At 38.1% G+C, this 19,183-nt stretch overlaps 1 protein-coding gene across 1 annotated transcript in view; it reads left to right on the top strand.

The window, feature by feature from the left end:
- LOC102867769 (chromosome unknown open reading frame, human CXorf22) overlaps positions 1-19,183 on the top strand; it is a 187,476-nt gene that overhangs the window by 33,179 nt on the left and 135,114 nt on the right. Inside the window, exons 6-10 of the mRNA XM_006881848.1 lie at positions 4,835-4,950; positions 6,074-6,212; positions 11,993-12,221; positions 12,989-13,149; positions 16,994-17,121. Coding sequence (XP_006881910.1) covers positions 4,835-4,950; positions 6,074-6,212; positions 11,993-12,221; positions 12,989-13,149; positions 16,994-17,121 — 773 coding nt within the window. The remainder of the gene's footprint in view (positions 1-4,834; positions 4,951-6,073; positions 6,213-11,992; positions 12,222-12,988; positions 13,150-16,993; positions 17,122-19,183) is intronic.

The raw sequence follows: 19,183 nt of genomic DNA, 5'->3' as shown, positions 1-19,183 counted from the left end.
TGATTTCAGCGCTTGTTCTTAGCATTTCCTTTCTCCTAGAGGCTGTGGGATTGAATTGTTCTTTTTTCTATTTGATGGAGGTGTGAATTATATCATTAACTTTGAATCTTTCTTAATTGTTTATGTGATTGCCTATCAAGCATTATTTTAAATAATTTTCAGCTATCTATACAGTAAATTAGTAAAAAATTAGAACCTTTGCAAGGGAGCACCTGTCAGAGAATGAAAATTAAAACATTTTCCACTAAAATGAGCAATTAAAAAGTGGTAAGATAAAACTCTATCAAAATCAGAAAACTTTAAAAACGCTGAAAAAGAAAGCAGTTTAATTGAGTTTGGGCTTTCATGAGTCACTATATCTTCCTCTTTCAAATTAAGGAAAAAAATTCTAGGCTACCTAAATTAAATGGATTTATTTAGTCTTTCTCTTTTCAACAACATTGGGGTTTTTTTTCTATCAAATCTCTTGTTTGTTCCCCCAGAGATATTTTGCCTCAAACAATGTGTCAGAATAGAATAATAAAAGGTAGGATCTAGCTATCCTTCTGTTTTAAGAAGTGACAGAAAAAGAATTGTGAATAAGAATTGGGTGAGGGGAAAAAAAGAATCTGCAGGCTCTTATGAAAGCACACGACTGGAAGATTTACCTTTGGAAGATCTTTTTAACCTGTAAAGTTAACAGTGAGTTTAAAGGTCACAGATACTTGATATTGGAGTGTTTACTATTCTTTTCTTCTTGAGAGATTCCTTCAACCACGGGCCTTAGCCAGGACCCAGTAGGCCTCTCCTCAGGCAGAGAACATTTGAGATCTTACCTTCATGGCTGGTTATATACTTTATTGTCCAGAGATAACAGATATCTTATTGTGCTGTGATGGGAGCTGGATCAGGTTTTTTATTTGGTTTTAATACAAGTTGAAAAGAAACTGGTAGGAAAGCAGAGGAATAGTTATTAATAAATGTTACCAAATGGACTGAGGAAGACCATATTATCTGTGAGAAAATTCTTAAGAAATGGGTCTTAAGATACTTTTCTATTTTCATTAAGGAAAATATTTTGCCAAAAGGCTTGACTTCTATTTTTACAATAATGGTCCGAGGCAGAACATGGCTTTATGAGATTGAGTTAGTTCAGTCAGCCTAACACTTTCTAGACACACCCATATAAGGATAAATACTATCTAAGAATATTATTGTTAAAAAAGAAGGATAATTAGTAAGGTGTGTATAAAAGTCAAAAAAGGAAAGAGGAGGGAGGAAAGAGGGTGGAAAATGAGGAGGGGGGAAATCACTAAGATAACAGAGTTTGGTGGACAGATAGGAGGATATGTGAGGGATTTAGCAAAGATCCAATGGGGACCAGAAAACAAGATAGGCATAGATCAATAGTGATTAATTTTATAAAACATAGTGTATATGCACGATCATATGAAACACAATGTGAACAAAAAATGTGTAAAACACAATAGACATAAGTAGAACACAATGTTTAGGAATTTTTAATGTTAGCCAAAATAAACTATAAAAAAAAATGCTTAACCACACATCTTCTATTGTGGATGTAATGAGTTCCTCTTTGAGATCCAGAAAACTTATTTGTAATGAAATCTCTGGTGGCTAAGTGGTAAGGAATTGTGCTACAAATGCAAAGATATGCAGTCCAAATCCATCAGCTGCTCCAAGGGAGAAAGATGGGCAGTTTCTTTCCCTGCAATTTACTGCCTCTGAAAACCTATTGGAGGGTCAGCTATGGGTTGATTCCAACTCCATGGCAAACAACAATATGTTCTATACAGGCTTTGATGGTATAGCTAATGTAAGATGGATCTTGGCAGAAAGCAGAGCATAACAGAAGAATGTCTATCTGTGCTTCATGGACTATGCAAAGGCTTTTGACTGTGTGGATTACAACAAGCTATGGCTGACTCTGAGAAGAGTGGGATCCCAGAACATTTAATTGTGCTAATGCGAAACCTATACTTGGACCAAGAGACAGTCATCAGAACAGAGCAAGGGGTCTGTCAGGGATGTATCTTGTCTCCATACCTTTTTAATCTGTATGCAGAACAGATCATCCGAGATGCTGGGCTGTGTGAGGAGGAATGTGGCATCAGGATTGGTGGAAGAATCGTCAACAACCTGCGTTGTGAAAATGACACAATCCTGCTTGCTGAAACTTGAGGAAGACCTGAAGCACTTGCTGCAGAAGGTCAAGGACTGCAGTCTTCAACATGGATTGAAGCTCAATATCAAGAAAACAAAGATTCTCACCATTGGGCCAATTGCCAGCATCAGTTTGGATGGTGAAGAGATTGAGATAGTTAACAGTTTTAGTTTACTTGGCTCCACAGTCAACACTCTTGGTAACAGCAGCCAGGAAATCAGGAGACGAATTGCATTGGGAAAGTCCGCTGTGAGGGACCTCTCAAGAGTACTGAAGTGCAACAACGTCAGGCTGGAGACTAAGGTGCGTCTGATCCAGGCTATGGTCTTTGCAATTACGTACTATGCATCAGAGGGTTGGACAGTGACTACGGATGATAGAAAGAGAATTGATGCCTTTGAGTTGTGGTGCTGGACAAGAGTGTTGAATATACCATGGACTGCTAGAATAAACAGATTTGTCCTGGAGAGGGTGAAGCCAGAATGTTCCCTGGAGTCAAGGATTCTGAAGCTTCATCTGACATACTTTGGCCATGTTGCAAGAAGGGACTGGTCCTTGGAGAGGGACATCATATTTGGGAGAGTGAAGGGATGGCACAGGAGAGGAAGACCCTCGATGAGATGGATCGATTCTGTGAGTGGAGTGGTGGGAATGAATGTGTTTGAGACTGAAAGGTTGAGACAGGATAGAACGGCATTTAGGGCTCTTGTACATAGGGTCGCTATGAGTCGCAAATGACTTGATGGCACATAACAACAACAACAACAAGAAGTCCCTAGGCAGTAGCACTGCTCACCTAAAGTTCCTAGTGTTTTGGATACACCAAAGACTCTCAGGAAGAAAGATGGGCTATTTCCTCCTGTTTGATTTACAGCCTTAGAAAACCAATGGAGGGTCATGATTTGGTCATGACTTGATAGCAATGATTTTGTTGAATTTGTTGATATTAGCATTCTTAAATGTAGAAATTAAAATATACATGAAGTCTAGCAAAATTAATTCTAAGCTAAGATCTCCAAAATGGTATTCACATAATTCTATAAATAATTTAATCTCTCTGAATTTTATACTTTTCATCTGTAACAGTAAACTAATTTAAATAACACAAAAGAAACCATTCTGAGTTAGAATAACCTTATAGGAGAGAGTCAAACTGGCCCATAGGGTTTCCATGTTTTTATGAAAGTCAACTGCCATATCTTTCTCTCATGGAGCAACTAGTGAGTTTGAACTGCAGACTATTTGATTATGGGTACCATGTTATTTATCTACCTTTCAGGAGTTTCTTGAACACCAACCATAGTAACATACAAAAGAGTGCTTTGTATCTTATAAATTACTATATGAATATAAAATGTAGGCATCCCCATAAGATACATACACAGAATGATGACGAATCTTTTAAAATTTATTTTATATGGTTTACATACCAAATTCCTTTTTCTTCCTTTGTTAAATTATTCTTATACATTGTTTCATTTGTATGCATCATATTTCACACATTTCCTCATTTATATTATTTTTCATATGATAATGAATTTTTAAAATATATGAATATATACTGCAAATATACCACAGTATATTTTAAAGTAATGCCTATGAAAAATCAAACTATTGTTTTATACTTTGTGTCTTATTTTATACACTAAATGATATTTTACAGCATCACTTATTTTATATCATCAGACTTGGCATCATATAAACTGATTTGTTTAGTTCAACAAGATCCAACTGATTGCCATTGTGTCAGAACATAATTATTTGTAGCTGACCCTCTAGCAGGTTTTCAGAGGCTGTAAATTGCATGGGAGGAGATTGTTCATCTTTCTCTTCTTATAGCTAGTGCTGGATTGTCTTTCAGTTGGCAGTGCAATGCCTTTTCCAGTAGAATATCAGAACTCCCTTTGCTAAGATCTTCCTTTTTCAGGACCGATCAAATAAATATAAACATAGGCTTATGTTGTTATTGTTATGTGCTAGTAGCCTGCAACTCACAGTGATCCTATGTACAACAGCCCTAAACTCTGCCCTATCCTGTGCCAATCTCACTCTCTGAGAGACCTATCTGCATTACCACAGTCATTGAATCAATCCACCTCCTAGAGGGTCTTCCTCTCTTGGGCTGTCCCTCTCCATGGACTGGTCTCTCCTAGCAACATGTCCAAAATATGTCAGACAAAGCTTCAGAATCTTTGCTTCTAAGGAGAAGCCTGGCTTCACCCTCTCTAGGACAAACCTGTTTATTTTCTTAGCAGTCCATGGTATATTCAATATTCTTCTCCAACACCACAGCTCAAAGGCATAGGCTTATGTAGAGATTCTAAAAAGAGTTCTAATCAGATATTGAGCAATGAAAATATCACTGAAATAAACGGATTTGCTTTCAAGGTGAGTATTTGGAAGGGCATATCTTGCAGTTAGATGCATAAAAACTCATAGGTAAGAAATATTTTGTTTTTGTATGATTATTTCATTGTTCTCTTGATAAATGTGTTATTGGTGTCATGATATCAGAATGGTTTTTTTAAGTACTTATGATAGAATTTTCAGGCATTGCCAATATTTTTTCCCCATGTGCATTGGAACCACTTAATAGCAAGTTGTATAGACTTAACTATTATGCTCTGATCATTAGACATAAACTAAATGCCCTGTTTTCCTCCCACCCAGGCTGGCTCCACGTTGTAACTTGGATATTGGGCCAGAAGTTAATTTTGGCACACTGGTTGCCAATAGTAAAGTGCATTGTAAAGAGATTACTGTCATGAACCATGGAAAAGCTCCAGGTAAATAGTTTCTGTCCTATGCATTAATTAATAAGAAAAAGAGAGGGTGGCCTTCACTGAGATGAGCAAGGCCATGATTGTGAGGATTTAACAAAATGGGATAGGTTTTTGCTCTGTTCTTCATAGGGTCCCTGTGAGTCTGAGCCTCAGTGGTACCTAAGAACAACAGGACAAAATACATTAGCTTTTACTTTTTAAAGAAAGTATTAGTTAAATTTGTTTGTGATTAGTAGCTTCTGTGATGTAGCTAAAACTCAAGGCCTATGAATGTTCTGATTATAATAAAAAGGACAGCATTTCAGGAAAAATGAACTTGACTCATTATGCTCCTGGAGAACACAGTCTGACTCAGATGCTTGCTGATTTCTTTAAAAATAAGAGGCAGGACAGCATCTTGAAAGTGACACAGTCCTTAGAGGCATCCAGAGATAGACCCATGACACTACCTTACTGTGATCCACAATTAAGTATGAAGATTGTACAGCAATGTATATTTTCCTTCTTTGTATCAAATCTGTTTCTCTAGAGAAGGCAGAGCAATCTAGATTAAAAAACTAAATAAATAAACACAAAGGTTTGTGTTAAGGGATCCTTGAGCCCAAGCATAGCCATTGGAAAAAGGGTTGGAACTTGATGTTGTTGTTTGGTGCCGTGGAGTCATAGACCACCCTATGAACGAACGACCTGAGCACTGTTCATACATAGAGTTTCCGGAAGCAAGCCATTTTGGAAGTGGATGCCGCTCCTGCTTCCAGGAACTTGATAGTATATATCTATATATCTATATCTCTATATCTATATCTCTAGATCTCTAAATCTCTATCTATATCTCTATCTATATATACACACACACACATATATAGTCACTCAAGCTTTCTCGATTTTGAATTTTATTAAATTGAAATAAATTATAAAACCTACATAGTCATTATGAGAATTAATTAGAATTAGATATGAAAAGCTTTTAGGATAAGTTAGCTGTTGGACTCACTATCAGAGATGTTGAACTCACTAACTATCAGAGCTGGAATTCTTGACTCACATTATTCTAGTAACCTGCTGAGGATGTGAATGCAACATGGTAAGGACCTAATTGTAAATCATGTGCTCTATTTCCCATTAGGTGTGTTTCACATAGTGTATGATGGTGAATTACCCATTGTTATTTTCCCGAGGAGCGGTACTGTGAAAGCTCTATCTTCAGAAGTTGTTAAAGTAGATTTCTGTGCTGACCACCCAAGAACTGTGGACGAGGTGGTAAGGTGAGTGTGTACTGTACATTATGTTTTCTAATTCTTTGTCATTCATTCTTCAAATGTGCCTTTTGTCTTTGACTGTATGTTAGACCTTTTGATCTTTTGCTCAGCATTGCTCTTTTCAATCTCTACTACTGACCAAGCACTAGGGAATCAAAAATGATAAGTAGTAGAAGGCGACATACAGGTCCACATAAGAGGGCTTCTAGTTTGGAATTGATGCAGTGCTTGTAACAATGGACTTAAGCACATTACAGATTGTGAGGATAAGGCAGGTTTTTGTTCTATTGTACATAGGATCACTGTAAGTCGGAGCTGATTTAATGACACCTAACAAAAACAGACAACCACCACCACCACCAACAACAACAGTTTGGAATTTTGAGGAGGGAGGGAGTATACTCGGTAAAAGCTCCACTAAGGAAATAATTGAAGCTGCACTGCACTCCTGAAAGCATGTGATTGAGGCCACCAGCAGCTTCACGGGAGAAGGAAGGACAGTCTCCTCCTGTGTGATTATCTGCTTCTGAAAACCCATTATAGACTAGCTATAGGTCAGTTCTTCCTCTATAGTATACAACAACAACAACAAAAAGGAAATAACAGTTGAACCAAACTCTTCTTGGGAAGAAAGATTATTTAGGCAAAGTAGAGTGATGGTGGTGGTGGTAACGGTGTATGTATGTCTACATACATATATAGGAGTAGGTGAATATTAATGACTAGAGTTCTGTTTCGGTAACACATAATGTTGGTAAAACAATTGTGAGCACTACTAGTAGTTTAGGCTTTATTGTGAAGACAACAGACAATGTCTTAGGAAGATTTTAAGATGAAAGTGTTTTGATTAGCTTGTATTTTAGAAAGAATATTGCTGTGTTATTCACAGTAGCAAAGATATGGAAGCAATCCAAGTGCCCATCAAAGAACAAATGGATAGAAAAACTGTGGTGCATTCACACAATGGAACATTACACAGTGTTGAAAAGCAATGAATTTGTAAAACTTAAACATCATGGGTGAGCCTGGAGGACATTATGCTGAGAAAAAAATATTTCAGTCCTGAAAGGACAAATATTGCATAGCACTACTGTTAATGAGCACAACTGTTGTGGGGACTTGGGGGGAGAATAGGAAAAATTTCGATATGTAATGAACACTTCATTGGAAGAGATGAAACGAAGAATAGTCCAAAAGGAATACATGATTAAACATTATATATACAGCAGAAATCTAGAACAAGCAGTACATTGCAAAGTGCACTGGGAGAAGGAGGAAAATGTGGAAAACTAAATGAATAAAACAAAACTTATTTATAAAAAAATTCTTTTAATAAAGAGAAAAGTTCATACTAATGATAATGTACAGTATGTATCAGAAACTATAAGTACTGGGTGATAAACCTGACCAGAAGCTGTTCTAGTAAACCATGAAAATAATAGTTAGAAGAAATAGAGAATGTTAAAACCTGAATTAAGGGAAAAGTTGAGAGAGTGGATAAAAATGAAGAAATTGAATAAGTGTAATACAGGTTGTTGTTGCTGTTATGTGCCATCGAGTTGCCTGAGACTCAGAGTGACCTTATGTACAATAGCCCCTCTATACTATGCCAATCGCACTGCCTCTGATAACACCCATCCTGATTACCCCAGTCACTGAATCAATCCACCTCATAGAGGGTCTTCCCCTCTTGCGCCATCCCTCCACCCTCCCAAGCATGACGTCCCACTCTAAGGACCGGTCTGTCCTTACAACATGTCCAAAGTGTGTCAGATGAAGCCCCAGAATCCTTGACTCCAAGGAGCAGCCTGGTTTAACCCTCTCCAGGGTGAATCTGTTTTCTTGGCAGTCTATGGTACATTCACTACTCTTCTTCAGCACCACAGCTCAAAGGCATCAGTTCTCCCTCTATCCTTCCTAGTCATTGTCCAACATTGATGCATAACAAGTGATTGCAAAGACCATAGCCTGTATCAGACACACCTTAGTCTCCAGAGTGACACCATTGCTCTTCTTTACCCTGGAGAGGTCCCTAACAGCAGACTTTCCCATAGCAATTCATTTTTTTTTATTTCCTGGCTACTGGTGCCAAGAGTGTTGACCGTGGAGCCAAGCAGACTGAAGTTGCTAACAATCTCAATCTCTTCACCACCCATCCTGATGTTGCCAATTGGTCCAGTGGTGAGAATCTTCGTTTTCTGGACATTGAGCCTCAATCCATTTTGAAGGCTGCAGTCCTTGACCCTCAACAACAAGCACTTCATGTCCTCCTCAGTTTCAGCAAGCAGGGTTGTGTTATCTGCATACAAAGTTTGTTAATAGATCTTCCACCAATCCTGATGCCACACTTCTCCTCATAGAGCCCTGCCTCTCGAATAATCTGTTCTGCATAAAGGTTGAAAAGGTATGGAGATAGGACACATCCCTGGCGTATGCCTTTCCCAATTTTGAACCATGCAGTGTTTCCCTGCTCTGTCCTGACGACTGCCTCTTGGTCCAAGTATAGGTTTTACATTAGCAAGGTCAAGTGTTCTGGTATTCCCGTTCTTCTCAGAGTCAGCCACAGTTTGTTATGATCCACACAGTCATATACCTTTGCATAAGCAATGAAGCACAGATAGATATTCTTCTGGTATTCCCTGCTTTCAGTTAAGATCCATCTAACATCAGCTACAATATCCCTAGTACCACGACCCCTTCTATACCCAGCCTGGACTTCTGGCAGTTCTCTGCTGATGTGCTATTCCAGTTGTTTTTGGTTAACTTTCAGTAGAATCTTGCTTGCATATGAAATAGATGATATTGTTCTATAGTTTCCACACTCTGTTGGGTCACCCTTCTTTGGAATAGGAACAAATATAGATCTCTTACAGTCAGTTGGTCAAGTGATTGTTCTCCAGATTTCTTGGCACAACTTAGTGAGCATTGTCCCAGGCAGCATCTGTGAGCTGAAATATGTCAACTGGTATACCATCTATTGCTGGGGCCTTATTTTTTACTATTTCCTTCAAAGCTGCTTGAACTTCTTCCTTCACCATAGGCTCTTGCTTATATGTTATTTAATGAAATTCTCCTGTATCTGCCAATTCCTTTTAATACAGTGACTCAGTATATTCTTTCCATCTTCTTTTAATACTTCCTGGATCATTTAATATTCTGCCCAAAGCATCCTTGATTATACCAACTCGAGGTTTGAATTTGTTCTTCCATTCCTTGAGCTTAAGAAATGCTGAACGAGTTCAGACCTTTTGATTTTCTGACTCCAGCTCCTTGCACATTTTGTTGTAATATTTTGCTTTATCATCCCATGCTGCCTTTTGGAATCTTCTATTCAACTCTTTAGTATCTTGAATTCTTCCTCGTGCTTTGGTTTCTCTGCACTCCAATGCAATCCTCAGAGTTTCCTCTGACATCATTTTGGTCTTTTTTTCTCTTCTGTCTTTGTAATGACCATTTGCACTCCTGCATTATACATTTGACATCCTCCCACAACTCATTAGGTCTTCACTCATTAGTGTTCAAGACCTCAAACTTGTTTCTGAGATGGTTCTGAAATTCAGATGGGATGAACTCAAAGTCATATTTTGGTTCCCGTGGATTCAGTATAATTTTCCTCAGCTTCAGCTTGGACTTCATTAAATTAGCTGATCAGTTATAATGAAGAAAAGAGGTAAAACTCTGTGGTAAAATAACTTGTTCACTTTTGATACATTAGACTTTATCTTTCAAGAATCTTGGTAGAACTGGTTGTTGTTGTTGTAATGTATCTTTGACAAAAAGTACTTATAGTGATCCTGTGTAGAATGGATCTAAACCTTGTTCTGTCCTGTGCCATCTTCACTATCCCTGATATACTTGAATCCATTAACATAGTCACTGTGTCAATCCATCTTGAGGAAGATCTTCCTCTCTTATGCTGACCCTCCGTCTTTCCAAGCTAATGTCCTTTTTCCAAGGACTTGGCCTTGTAACAATATATCTCAAATATGTCAGATGAAGCTGGTAGGACCGGTTGTTGTTGTTGTTAGGCACTGTTGAATCAAATATTACTCATTGTTACCCTGTGAACAACAGCTATCCTGTGCCATCCTAACAATTTCTGACACATTCAAGCTCATTGCTGCAGTCGTCATGTCAACCCACCTGCTTTAGGGTTTTCCTCTCCTCCACCGTCCCTCCACTTTCCTTACCATGATGTCTCTATCCAAGGAATAATCTCTCCTAGCAACATGCTCAAAGTATGTGAGATGAAGATTCATCATCTTTGCCTCCAAGGAGCATGCTGGTTGAAACTTCTTCAAGACAGATCTGTTTGTTCTTTTGGCAGTCCATGGATATTCAGCACTCTTCTCCACCACCACAGTTCAAAGGCATCAGTTAGTTTTCTGTCATCCTTATTCATTGTTCCCAGCTAGGGAACACTACTTTGTTGTGGTTTAAAATTAAGAAAGGTAGGTGGCAGGGTTGTATTCTCTTTCTATACCTATTTAATCTGTATGCTGAGCAAATTATTTGAGAAGCTGCAGTCTATGAAGGAGAATGTGGCATCAGATTGGAGGAAGACTCATCAATAGCCTTTGTTATTCTGATGCACAATCTGGCTTGTTGAAAGGGAGAACTTTCAGCAGTTGCTACAGAAGATCAAACACTGCAACTTTCAATATCGATTGCAGCTCGATGTCAAGAAAACAAAAATTCTCACCACTGCATCTATAGACAATATGAGAGATAAAGACAGACTGTCAATGGCTTTGTCTTACTTAGATCCACAGGTCAATACACTTGATACCAACAGTCGGATAATCAGAAGACGTGTTTCACTGGGAAATTCTGCAGTCAGGGACTTACCCAAATTATTGACAAGCAATGATGTTAGTTTGAGGACTAAGGTATGCCTGATTCAGGCCATGGTCTTTTCAATCATTTTCTGTTCTGCTGAGAGCTGGGTAATGACAGGATATAGTCTTACCATTTTTTTAAATTGCTCTCTAATATGGATTGGAAGTTGCCCTGACAACCCAAAGCGAAATGGTTTGAATCTACAGTCTCCTTCTGTATGCTTTACAGCCTTTGAAAAGTTGCTGAAGGATCAGCTTTGAGTCAGTTTTGCCTCAATGGCAATGAGATAATTAGTAGAAAGTATTTGAGTTTCTTGTATTGATATGTTTCTGTTTTATACACGTTCTGGCATTCTTTGGTTTTCAGTAATGGATATTATATGTTGTACTGCTAGCTGACAATTAGAATCCACCACTTAGTTCCACTGGAGAAATTTGGGCCATCTTTTCTAGTGAAGACTTAGAGCCTGGAAACCTGATGGAAGGTCAATATGAGTCAGAACTAACTTGGCAGTGGCTTTATAGGATTTTTTTAAATACACCTAAGGATTTTATTTTCTTAAAGTCTACTTTATCTCTTTTATCTTTCATGAAATAGTTTCATGTGGTACAGAACAGAGTAGAAAAAGGGCGAGATAGGCCTGAGAGCATAGTAGTGTAGTATTGTAAAGTTAAGGTGTTTGTGTGTGTGTGTATGTGTGTGTTGTTGGGTATTTTTAATTATTAATTTTAATGAACATTTACAGAGATTTTGGATTTCCATTCATTCGTTGTTGCACTTTTCTCCCTGCCCACCCCCGCAACCACCAGTTCACTCTTCTCTTTCAAAAGTAAAAGAAAAATACTCTTTTTGTCTATCCAGGTGTTAGCAGAAAGAGAAATTATATAGACTTATAATGAAAATTTATTTTTTGTATATATATTAACACCTATTTCATTATCTTGCAGAGTGAGTTTGGAAGGTCGTCAGGATGCACTCTTGCATATCAAAGTTGATGTGGTTGCACAGATTATTGAACTGTTACACATAAGTGGTGAAAGAAAAATAGACTGCATCAATTTTGGTTCCACCTTCTTCGGGACATCAAAAATTGAGCATGCGCTCCTGTATAATAATAGCCCAGCATCAATAAATTGGGTGGCCATAATGCAAGATGAAGCTGTTGGAGAAGAAATGGTGGGTACAAGAGGAGAAAATTGGATTTTTATGGTTTGATGCATGTTTTAAGCATATTAATAACCAACAAAGGGAGCTTTCTTGACGCAGTGGTAAGGAATTATGCTGTCAATCCAAAGATAGGTTTGAATCACCTAGCTTCTCTAAGGTAGATAGATGTGAAATCTCCTCCCATGCAGTTTACTGTTGCTGAAAACTTGCTGGAGGATCAGTTGGTTCTGACTTGACAGTGTCTAGGAACAATAACAATAAACAGCAAGTTATTTAATTATTCTAAATGTATTTTAAAGGAGACAGATTTATTTTATATATCTCTCACAAGTGGCCTAAATACTCTAGTCAATTAAACTAACACTGATAATAATATATATCTTAAGTAAACCAGATAAATACTTCTTATAAATCAGTGGCTAATGCAGATTTCTATTTCTCATTCGTGTTTTCAAAAAAATTCTTTAATTTTTAAATTTGATTAAATGCTCTAGTCATATTGATATGTGTTATTTTAAAGATCTAAAGATTTTATAAATTCTAAAATTTCAGTAATTATTCTAAAAGCTCTGTTGATGTAGTCCAGAGGCTCCTCAGGAGAAAGATGAGTAATCTCTTTTCCTATGGTTTACAATCTCAGAAACCCAGTGGTGGGTCAGTGATGGAGTTGGTTCTGACTCATTGGCAAGGACTTAGAGCTCTTTAAGTTTTGTGTCTTAAAATATGATATTGGTATTTTGTATTGATCTTTATTCACCTCCAGTTTTATATTACAGGGTACAAATATTCAACAAAGAACAGACATTGCTTTAAACAACTTGAGCCACCTAAACAAAATAAAGAACATGGATGTCACTTCTTTTATGTCATGTATGCCTAATGATGGAACTTTATTACCTTATCAAAAGATCAAAATTACATTTTGCTTTACCCCAAAGTAAGCAGAAAATAATTTTACTTTAATCTTAACTATTAATCTAAATTATCTACATTACACATTTGTTAAATTAATTTTAATTCTATGTGAATAAAACTGGTCACAGGGCATAAATATTCTTGTTTTAACTCTCGCTATTTCTAATATTGTTAATATTAGTTATAATATTTCTAAATGAGCCTAAATATTTCCTGGTAAATTAAAAAACATCTTTCCAGACTATGTGGAACTCAGGTGGTGAAAATGGAAATTTGAACTGCGGCAAAAAAAAAACAATTTGTGCAGGCAAGACCTGGTCCTTTCTGCAGGGATGATCAGAAAATAGTCAGTGGCATGGCTCTACATTCCAGATGCCTCCAAAGAGGTACAGGAATGCTCATTGATTGTCAGCTGCTGGAATCAACCAGGACTTATGCAAACATATTCACAATTGACATATTTTGTATACTAAGTTGTGTTCCTTAGCTTGAAAAAAATGTATTTGGAGAAATACTCTTTTAAATGTGTACTAGAAGTTGTGATTGCCAGAAGTTTTTGACAGTGTCATCAATTGTTCCAGTTGTGAGTTTGTTTATTTTTTAAGGGTTTAAAGTGTTTATGTTGGGTTTTTTTTTCATAAATAGGTATAATTTTGCTCATCTGTAGAAAAGAATATAATTTCTCGTAGTGTTTGTAGAATAGCTAATGTGACTCTAATGACCATTGTTGAGTTTTTAAAAAATGTTTTTATTGGTTTGATTACAAAGTTTGTATACTTATGTTTTACACTATTACTCATTCATTTTGTGTTTCATACAATCATTCTCATGCATTGATATATAAAATTAATCATCATTGGACCTTGCCGACCATTACCTTGTCTTTTCACCTGCATCCTTCTCATTTTCTTCACCCCATCCCTCCATCCACCAAACTGTACAACCTTGTAGTTTCACCCTTCTTCTCCCACCCCTTCCCCCTGTGCATGCCCATACATGTTTTACTGGTTAGCCTTCTATTTTTACAAAATCCTCTCCAATCTCTCCCAAGTTATGTGGTGGTGGTGTTGTTATGTGCCATTGAGTTGCTTGCGACTCATAGCGACCCTAAGTACAACATCCCTAAACTCTGCTCTGTCCTGTGCCAATCGCACCGTCTCCGAAACACCCATCCTAATTACCCCAGTCACTGAATCAGTCCACCTCATAGGGGGCCTTCCCCTTCTACGCTGTACCTGCACCCTACCAAGCATGATGTCCCTCTCCAAGGACCTGTCCCTCCTTGCAACATGTCCAAAGTATGTTAGACGGAGCCTTAGAATCCTTGCCTCCAAGGAGCAGCATGGTTTGACCCTTTCCAGGGTGAATCTGTTTGTTTTCCTAGCAGTCCATGGTACCCTCAATACTCTTCTCCAGCACCACAGCTCAAAGGCATCATTTCTCCTTCTATCCTCCTTAGTCATTGTCCAGCTCTCTGATGCACAAGTGATAGCAAAGACCATAGCCTGTATAAGAGCACCTTAATCTCCAAAGAGACACCATTGCTCTTCAGTACTTTGGAGAGGTCCCTAACAGCAGACTTAACCATTGCAATACATCTTCTAATTTCCTGGCTGCTGCTGCCGAGAGTGTTGACTGTGGAGCCAAGCAAAATGAAGCTGTGAACAATCTCAATCTCTTCACCATCCATCCTGTTGCTGCCAGTTGGCCCAGTGGTGAGAATCTTTGTCTTCTTGACACTGAGGCTCAATCCATATTGTAGGCTGCAGTCCTTGACCCTCTGCAGCAAGCACTTCAGGTCCTCCTCAGTTTCAGCAAGTAGAGTTGTATCATCTGCATATCACAGATTGTTGATAGATCTTCCACCCATCTTGACCTCACATTTCTCCTCATAGAGCCCAGCCTCCCAGATAATCTGTTCTGCATACAGGTTAAAAGGGTATGGAGACAGGACACATCTCTGGTGTATGCCCTTCCCAATTTTAAACCATGCAGTGTTTCCTTGCTCTATTCTGACGACTACCTCTTGGTCCAAGTATAGGTTTCTCATTAGCACGATCAAGTGTTTGGGTATTCCCATTCTTCTTAGAGTCAGCCACAGTTGACACAGTCAAACGCCTTTACATAGTCAATGAAACACAAACAGACATTCCTCTGGTACTCCTTGCTTTCAGCTAAGATCCATCTAACATTAGCTACAATATCCCCAGTACCACGCCCCCTCCTAAACTCAGCCTGGACTTCTGGCAGTTCTCTGCTGATGTGCTGTTCCAGTCATTTTTGGATAATCTTCAGTTGAATTTTGCTTGCATGTGAAATCAATGAGATTGTTCTATAGTTTCCACACTCTGTTGGGTCGCCCTTCTTTGGGACGGGAACAAATATAGATCTCTTCCAGTCAGTTAACCAGGTGGTTGTTCTCCAGATTTTTTTGGCACAACTTGGTGAGCATGTCCAAGGCAGCATCTGTTAGCTGAAATATGTCAATTGGTATACCATCTATTCCTGTTATGTAGTATTTTTAAAAAATCACTGCTCCTGAGTGCTGCATAGTATTCTGTTGTGTGCCACCATTTCAGTTGTGTTTGAGCTTTTGGGCTGTTTCCATGTTCTTGCAATGGTAAATAATGTTTCTATGAACATTGATGTACACGTCTCCATTTGTGTCTCAGTTCTAATTTCCTTGGAATATATTCCTAGTAATGGATTGAGAGAAAACTGTCTCTACTGTGCCACTTGGTGCTATCATTTTCATGTTGAGGACAAGAGTTGTGTCTATTTAAGAAGAGTAATAAATCAAACATTTTTGGTTCCTTTTAGAAATGTATTATTAATGAAATATATGTACAAGCCATATTTCAAGATGTATTACACTTCTTATATACTCAGATTATATTAAGTAGATTTCTGTGAGCTTATAAGACTGTTTAATAATTCCTTTTTTTCCACGATAGCACAGTGAGAATCTAGCAAAGACACTAAGAAATTAAGTACAACTTAAAATATTTTTAAATGTATCTTTTTTGAGTATGATGTTTTCTATCAGTTTTAATATCACATCAGTCTTTTGCTAAGTTATTTAAGTAGCCACTGTAAAGGAAAACTGACATCTAGGTAAAAGAGGTAAAATAAATTTAACTGATGAGCAGGCCTGAGATGTAATCCATCAACTTTTAAATTTTATGTTTAATCTTTACATCCTTTCCTCCTCTTAAAAGATATGAGTATCATAAAACAGCTGGTAATATATTCTTAGCCCTCTGAGGAAGAGAAATGTAACAGAAGTATTTTATTGGGCCAAAATTAAAAGGACTACGCTAGGTATTCGAAGAGAGTCTACAGAACAGCAATAAACTGTGTCTGGTAAACAATTATTTCACAGAGGAAGTGATATTTGCATTTTACCTTAATGAATTGTTGTTGGTAGTGTTGTTAGATGTCCTCGAGATGGAACTGATTCATAACTGATCCTGCTGTGAGTTTTTAAAGACTGTAATCATAAGAGACGAGATTGCCCATATTTCTCCTGTGGAGCAGCTGGTGGATTCCAACAGCTTGCCTTTGGTTCGGCAGCACAACATCTTACCACTCAGCCACCAGAGCTCCCTATAGAGAATGAATTGATGAAGTAGCATACTTAAACTCGTGCTTGTAAATGTTGGCGTGAGCTGGTTTTTTTTAAACTTTATTTCTCTGTTTTCTTTTGGCAATTCTCTCCATCTGTGCAGTGATTTTGGGAAATAAATAATGGTTGCATTATTAATTCATTAACTTCCCTCTGCTTACATAGATTTAAAGATCTTTTAGCAAGTGATAAAATATACCATCTTTGCAAAAAAAATATAACTGATTGTGAATTTCCACAGAATTATCCCGGATAGCACAAAGGATGGGGATCACTCTCATAGGCAAGATTATGCTTTCTTTATGAGATTTGAATCTGTAGGAAGTAAAGATGGATTTCTAAGAGATGAAGACGATATTGTGAATAAATGTAAGTGTGGGGTGAACATGGTAACTAGTCAAGTATATATAAGCATAAATTGTTTCTACTTTTTACATCAATATTGTTGTTGCTGTTGTTATATGCCTGTTAAGCCATCTGCAACTCATAGCAACTATGCACAACATCTTTGCTTCTCAGTACTCTGAAGAGGTCCCTGACCACAGATTTTTCCAGTGCAATTCATCTTTTGATTTCCTGACTGCTGACCAAGAGTGTTGATTGTGGAGTCGAGTGAGCTGAAATTGTTAACTTCAATCTCTTCTTCATTTACCATGGTGCTGCTAATTGGCCCAGTAGTGAGAATCTTTGTCTTCTTGATGTTGAGAGCTTCAATTCATATTGAAGAATACAATGCGAAAAAAAGAATACAATGCAGAATACCTTCTACAGCAAAAGCTTCAGGTCTTCCTCAGTTGCAGCAAGCAAGGTTGTGTCATCTGCATATTGCAGGTTGTTGACAAGTCTTCCTTCAATCCTGATACCACACCACATTCCTCCTCATAAAGCACAGCCTCAAGAATGATCTGTTCCACATATTGGTTGAAGAGGTATGGAGATATGATGTGTCGCTGATGCACTCCTTTCCTGATTTTGAACCATACAGTACTTCCTTCCTCTGTTCTGAGGACTGCTTCCTGGTCTGAATATAGGTTTTGCATAAGCACAATCAAGTGTTCTAGGATTCCGATTTTCCTCAAGGTTAACCACAATTTGTTGTGATCCACACAGTCAAATGTCTTTGCATAGTCAATGAGACACCGATAGATATCCCTCTGGCGCTCTTTTCTTTCTGCCAAGATCCTTCTGACATTGGTGATAATGTCTCTAGTGCTACAACCTCTTCTAAACCCAGTTTGTATTTCTGGTAGTTCTCTGTCAATGTACTGTTCCAGTCATTTTTGGATAATGATTAATAGGATTTTGTTTGGGTGTAATGTCAGTGACATTCAATAATTTCCACACTCTATCAGGCCATCTTTTTATTTTTTTTATGGGAATAAATATGAATCTCTTCCATATTTCCAGGTAGTTGTCCTCCAGATTCCTTGGCATAACTGGTGTCTAAGGCAGTATCTGTTTGTTGGCTTGTGTCAATTGGTAATCCATTAATTTCTTCAGAGCAGCTTGCACTTCCTCCTTCATCATCATTGCCTCTTGATCATATGTTGTTTCTTTAAATTCTTCTGTGTTAGTCAATTCTTTTTGGTACAGTGACCTTATATACTCTTTCCATCTTCTCTTAATGCTTCCTGGATCATTCAATATTCTTCCCATTGTTGTTGTTAAGTGCCATAGAGTCAGTCGCCTGCGACTCATATCTATCCTTTATACAAGAGCCCTAAACCCTGCACTATCCTGTGCCAATATCACTGTCTCCAACACACTTACCCCTATCACCCTAGTCAATGAATCAATCTGCCTCATAGAGACTCTTCCTCTCCTGCACTGTCCCACCACCCTCCCAAGCATGATGTCCTTTCCTTCTCCAAGGATTGGTCTCTCCTTGCAACATGCCCAAAGTATGTCAGATGAAGCTTCAGAATCCTTGCCTCAAATGAGCAGCTGGGTTTAACCCTCATCAGTGTTAAATCTGTTCATTTTATTAGCAGTCCATAGTATATTCAATACTCATTTCCAACACTACAGCTCAAAGGCATCAATTCCCCTTCTATCCTCCTCAGTCATTGTCCAGCTCTCTGACACATAGCAAGTGATTGCAAAGACCATAACCTGTACCAGGCACACCTTAGTCTCCAGAGTGACACCATTGTTCTTCAGTACTTTGGAGAGGTCCCTCATAGCAGATTTTCCATGTTGTTGTTGTTGTTCTGTGCCATCGAGTCGTTTCCAACTCATAGCGACCCTATGCACAACAGCCCTAAACCCTGCTCTATCCTGTGCCAACCGCACCGCCTCTGACACACCCATTCCGATTACCCCAGTCACTGAATCAATCCATCTCAAAGAGGGCCTTCCCCTCCTCCGCTGTCCCTCCACCCTCCTAAGCATGATGTCCCTCTCTAAGGACCCGTCCCTACTGGCAACATGT

The sequence above is a fragment of the Elephantulus edwardii genome, unplaced genomic scaffold (assembly GCF_000299155.1).
Source record: "Elephantulus edwardii isolate Elephantulus edwardi_28Jun2011 unplaced genomic scaffold, EleEdw1.0 scaffold00016, whole genome shotgun sequence".
Classification (NCBI taxonomy): Eukaryota; Metazoa; Chordata; class Mammalia; order Macroscelidea; family Macroscelididae; genus Elephantulus; species Elephantulus edwardii.
Note: the sequence above shows the minus strand (reverse complement) of the source record. Positions and strands in the feature narration are given on the sequence as shown.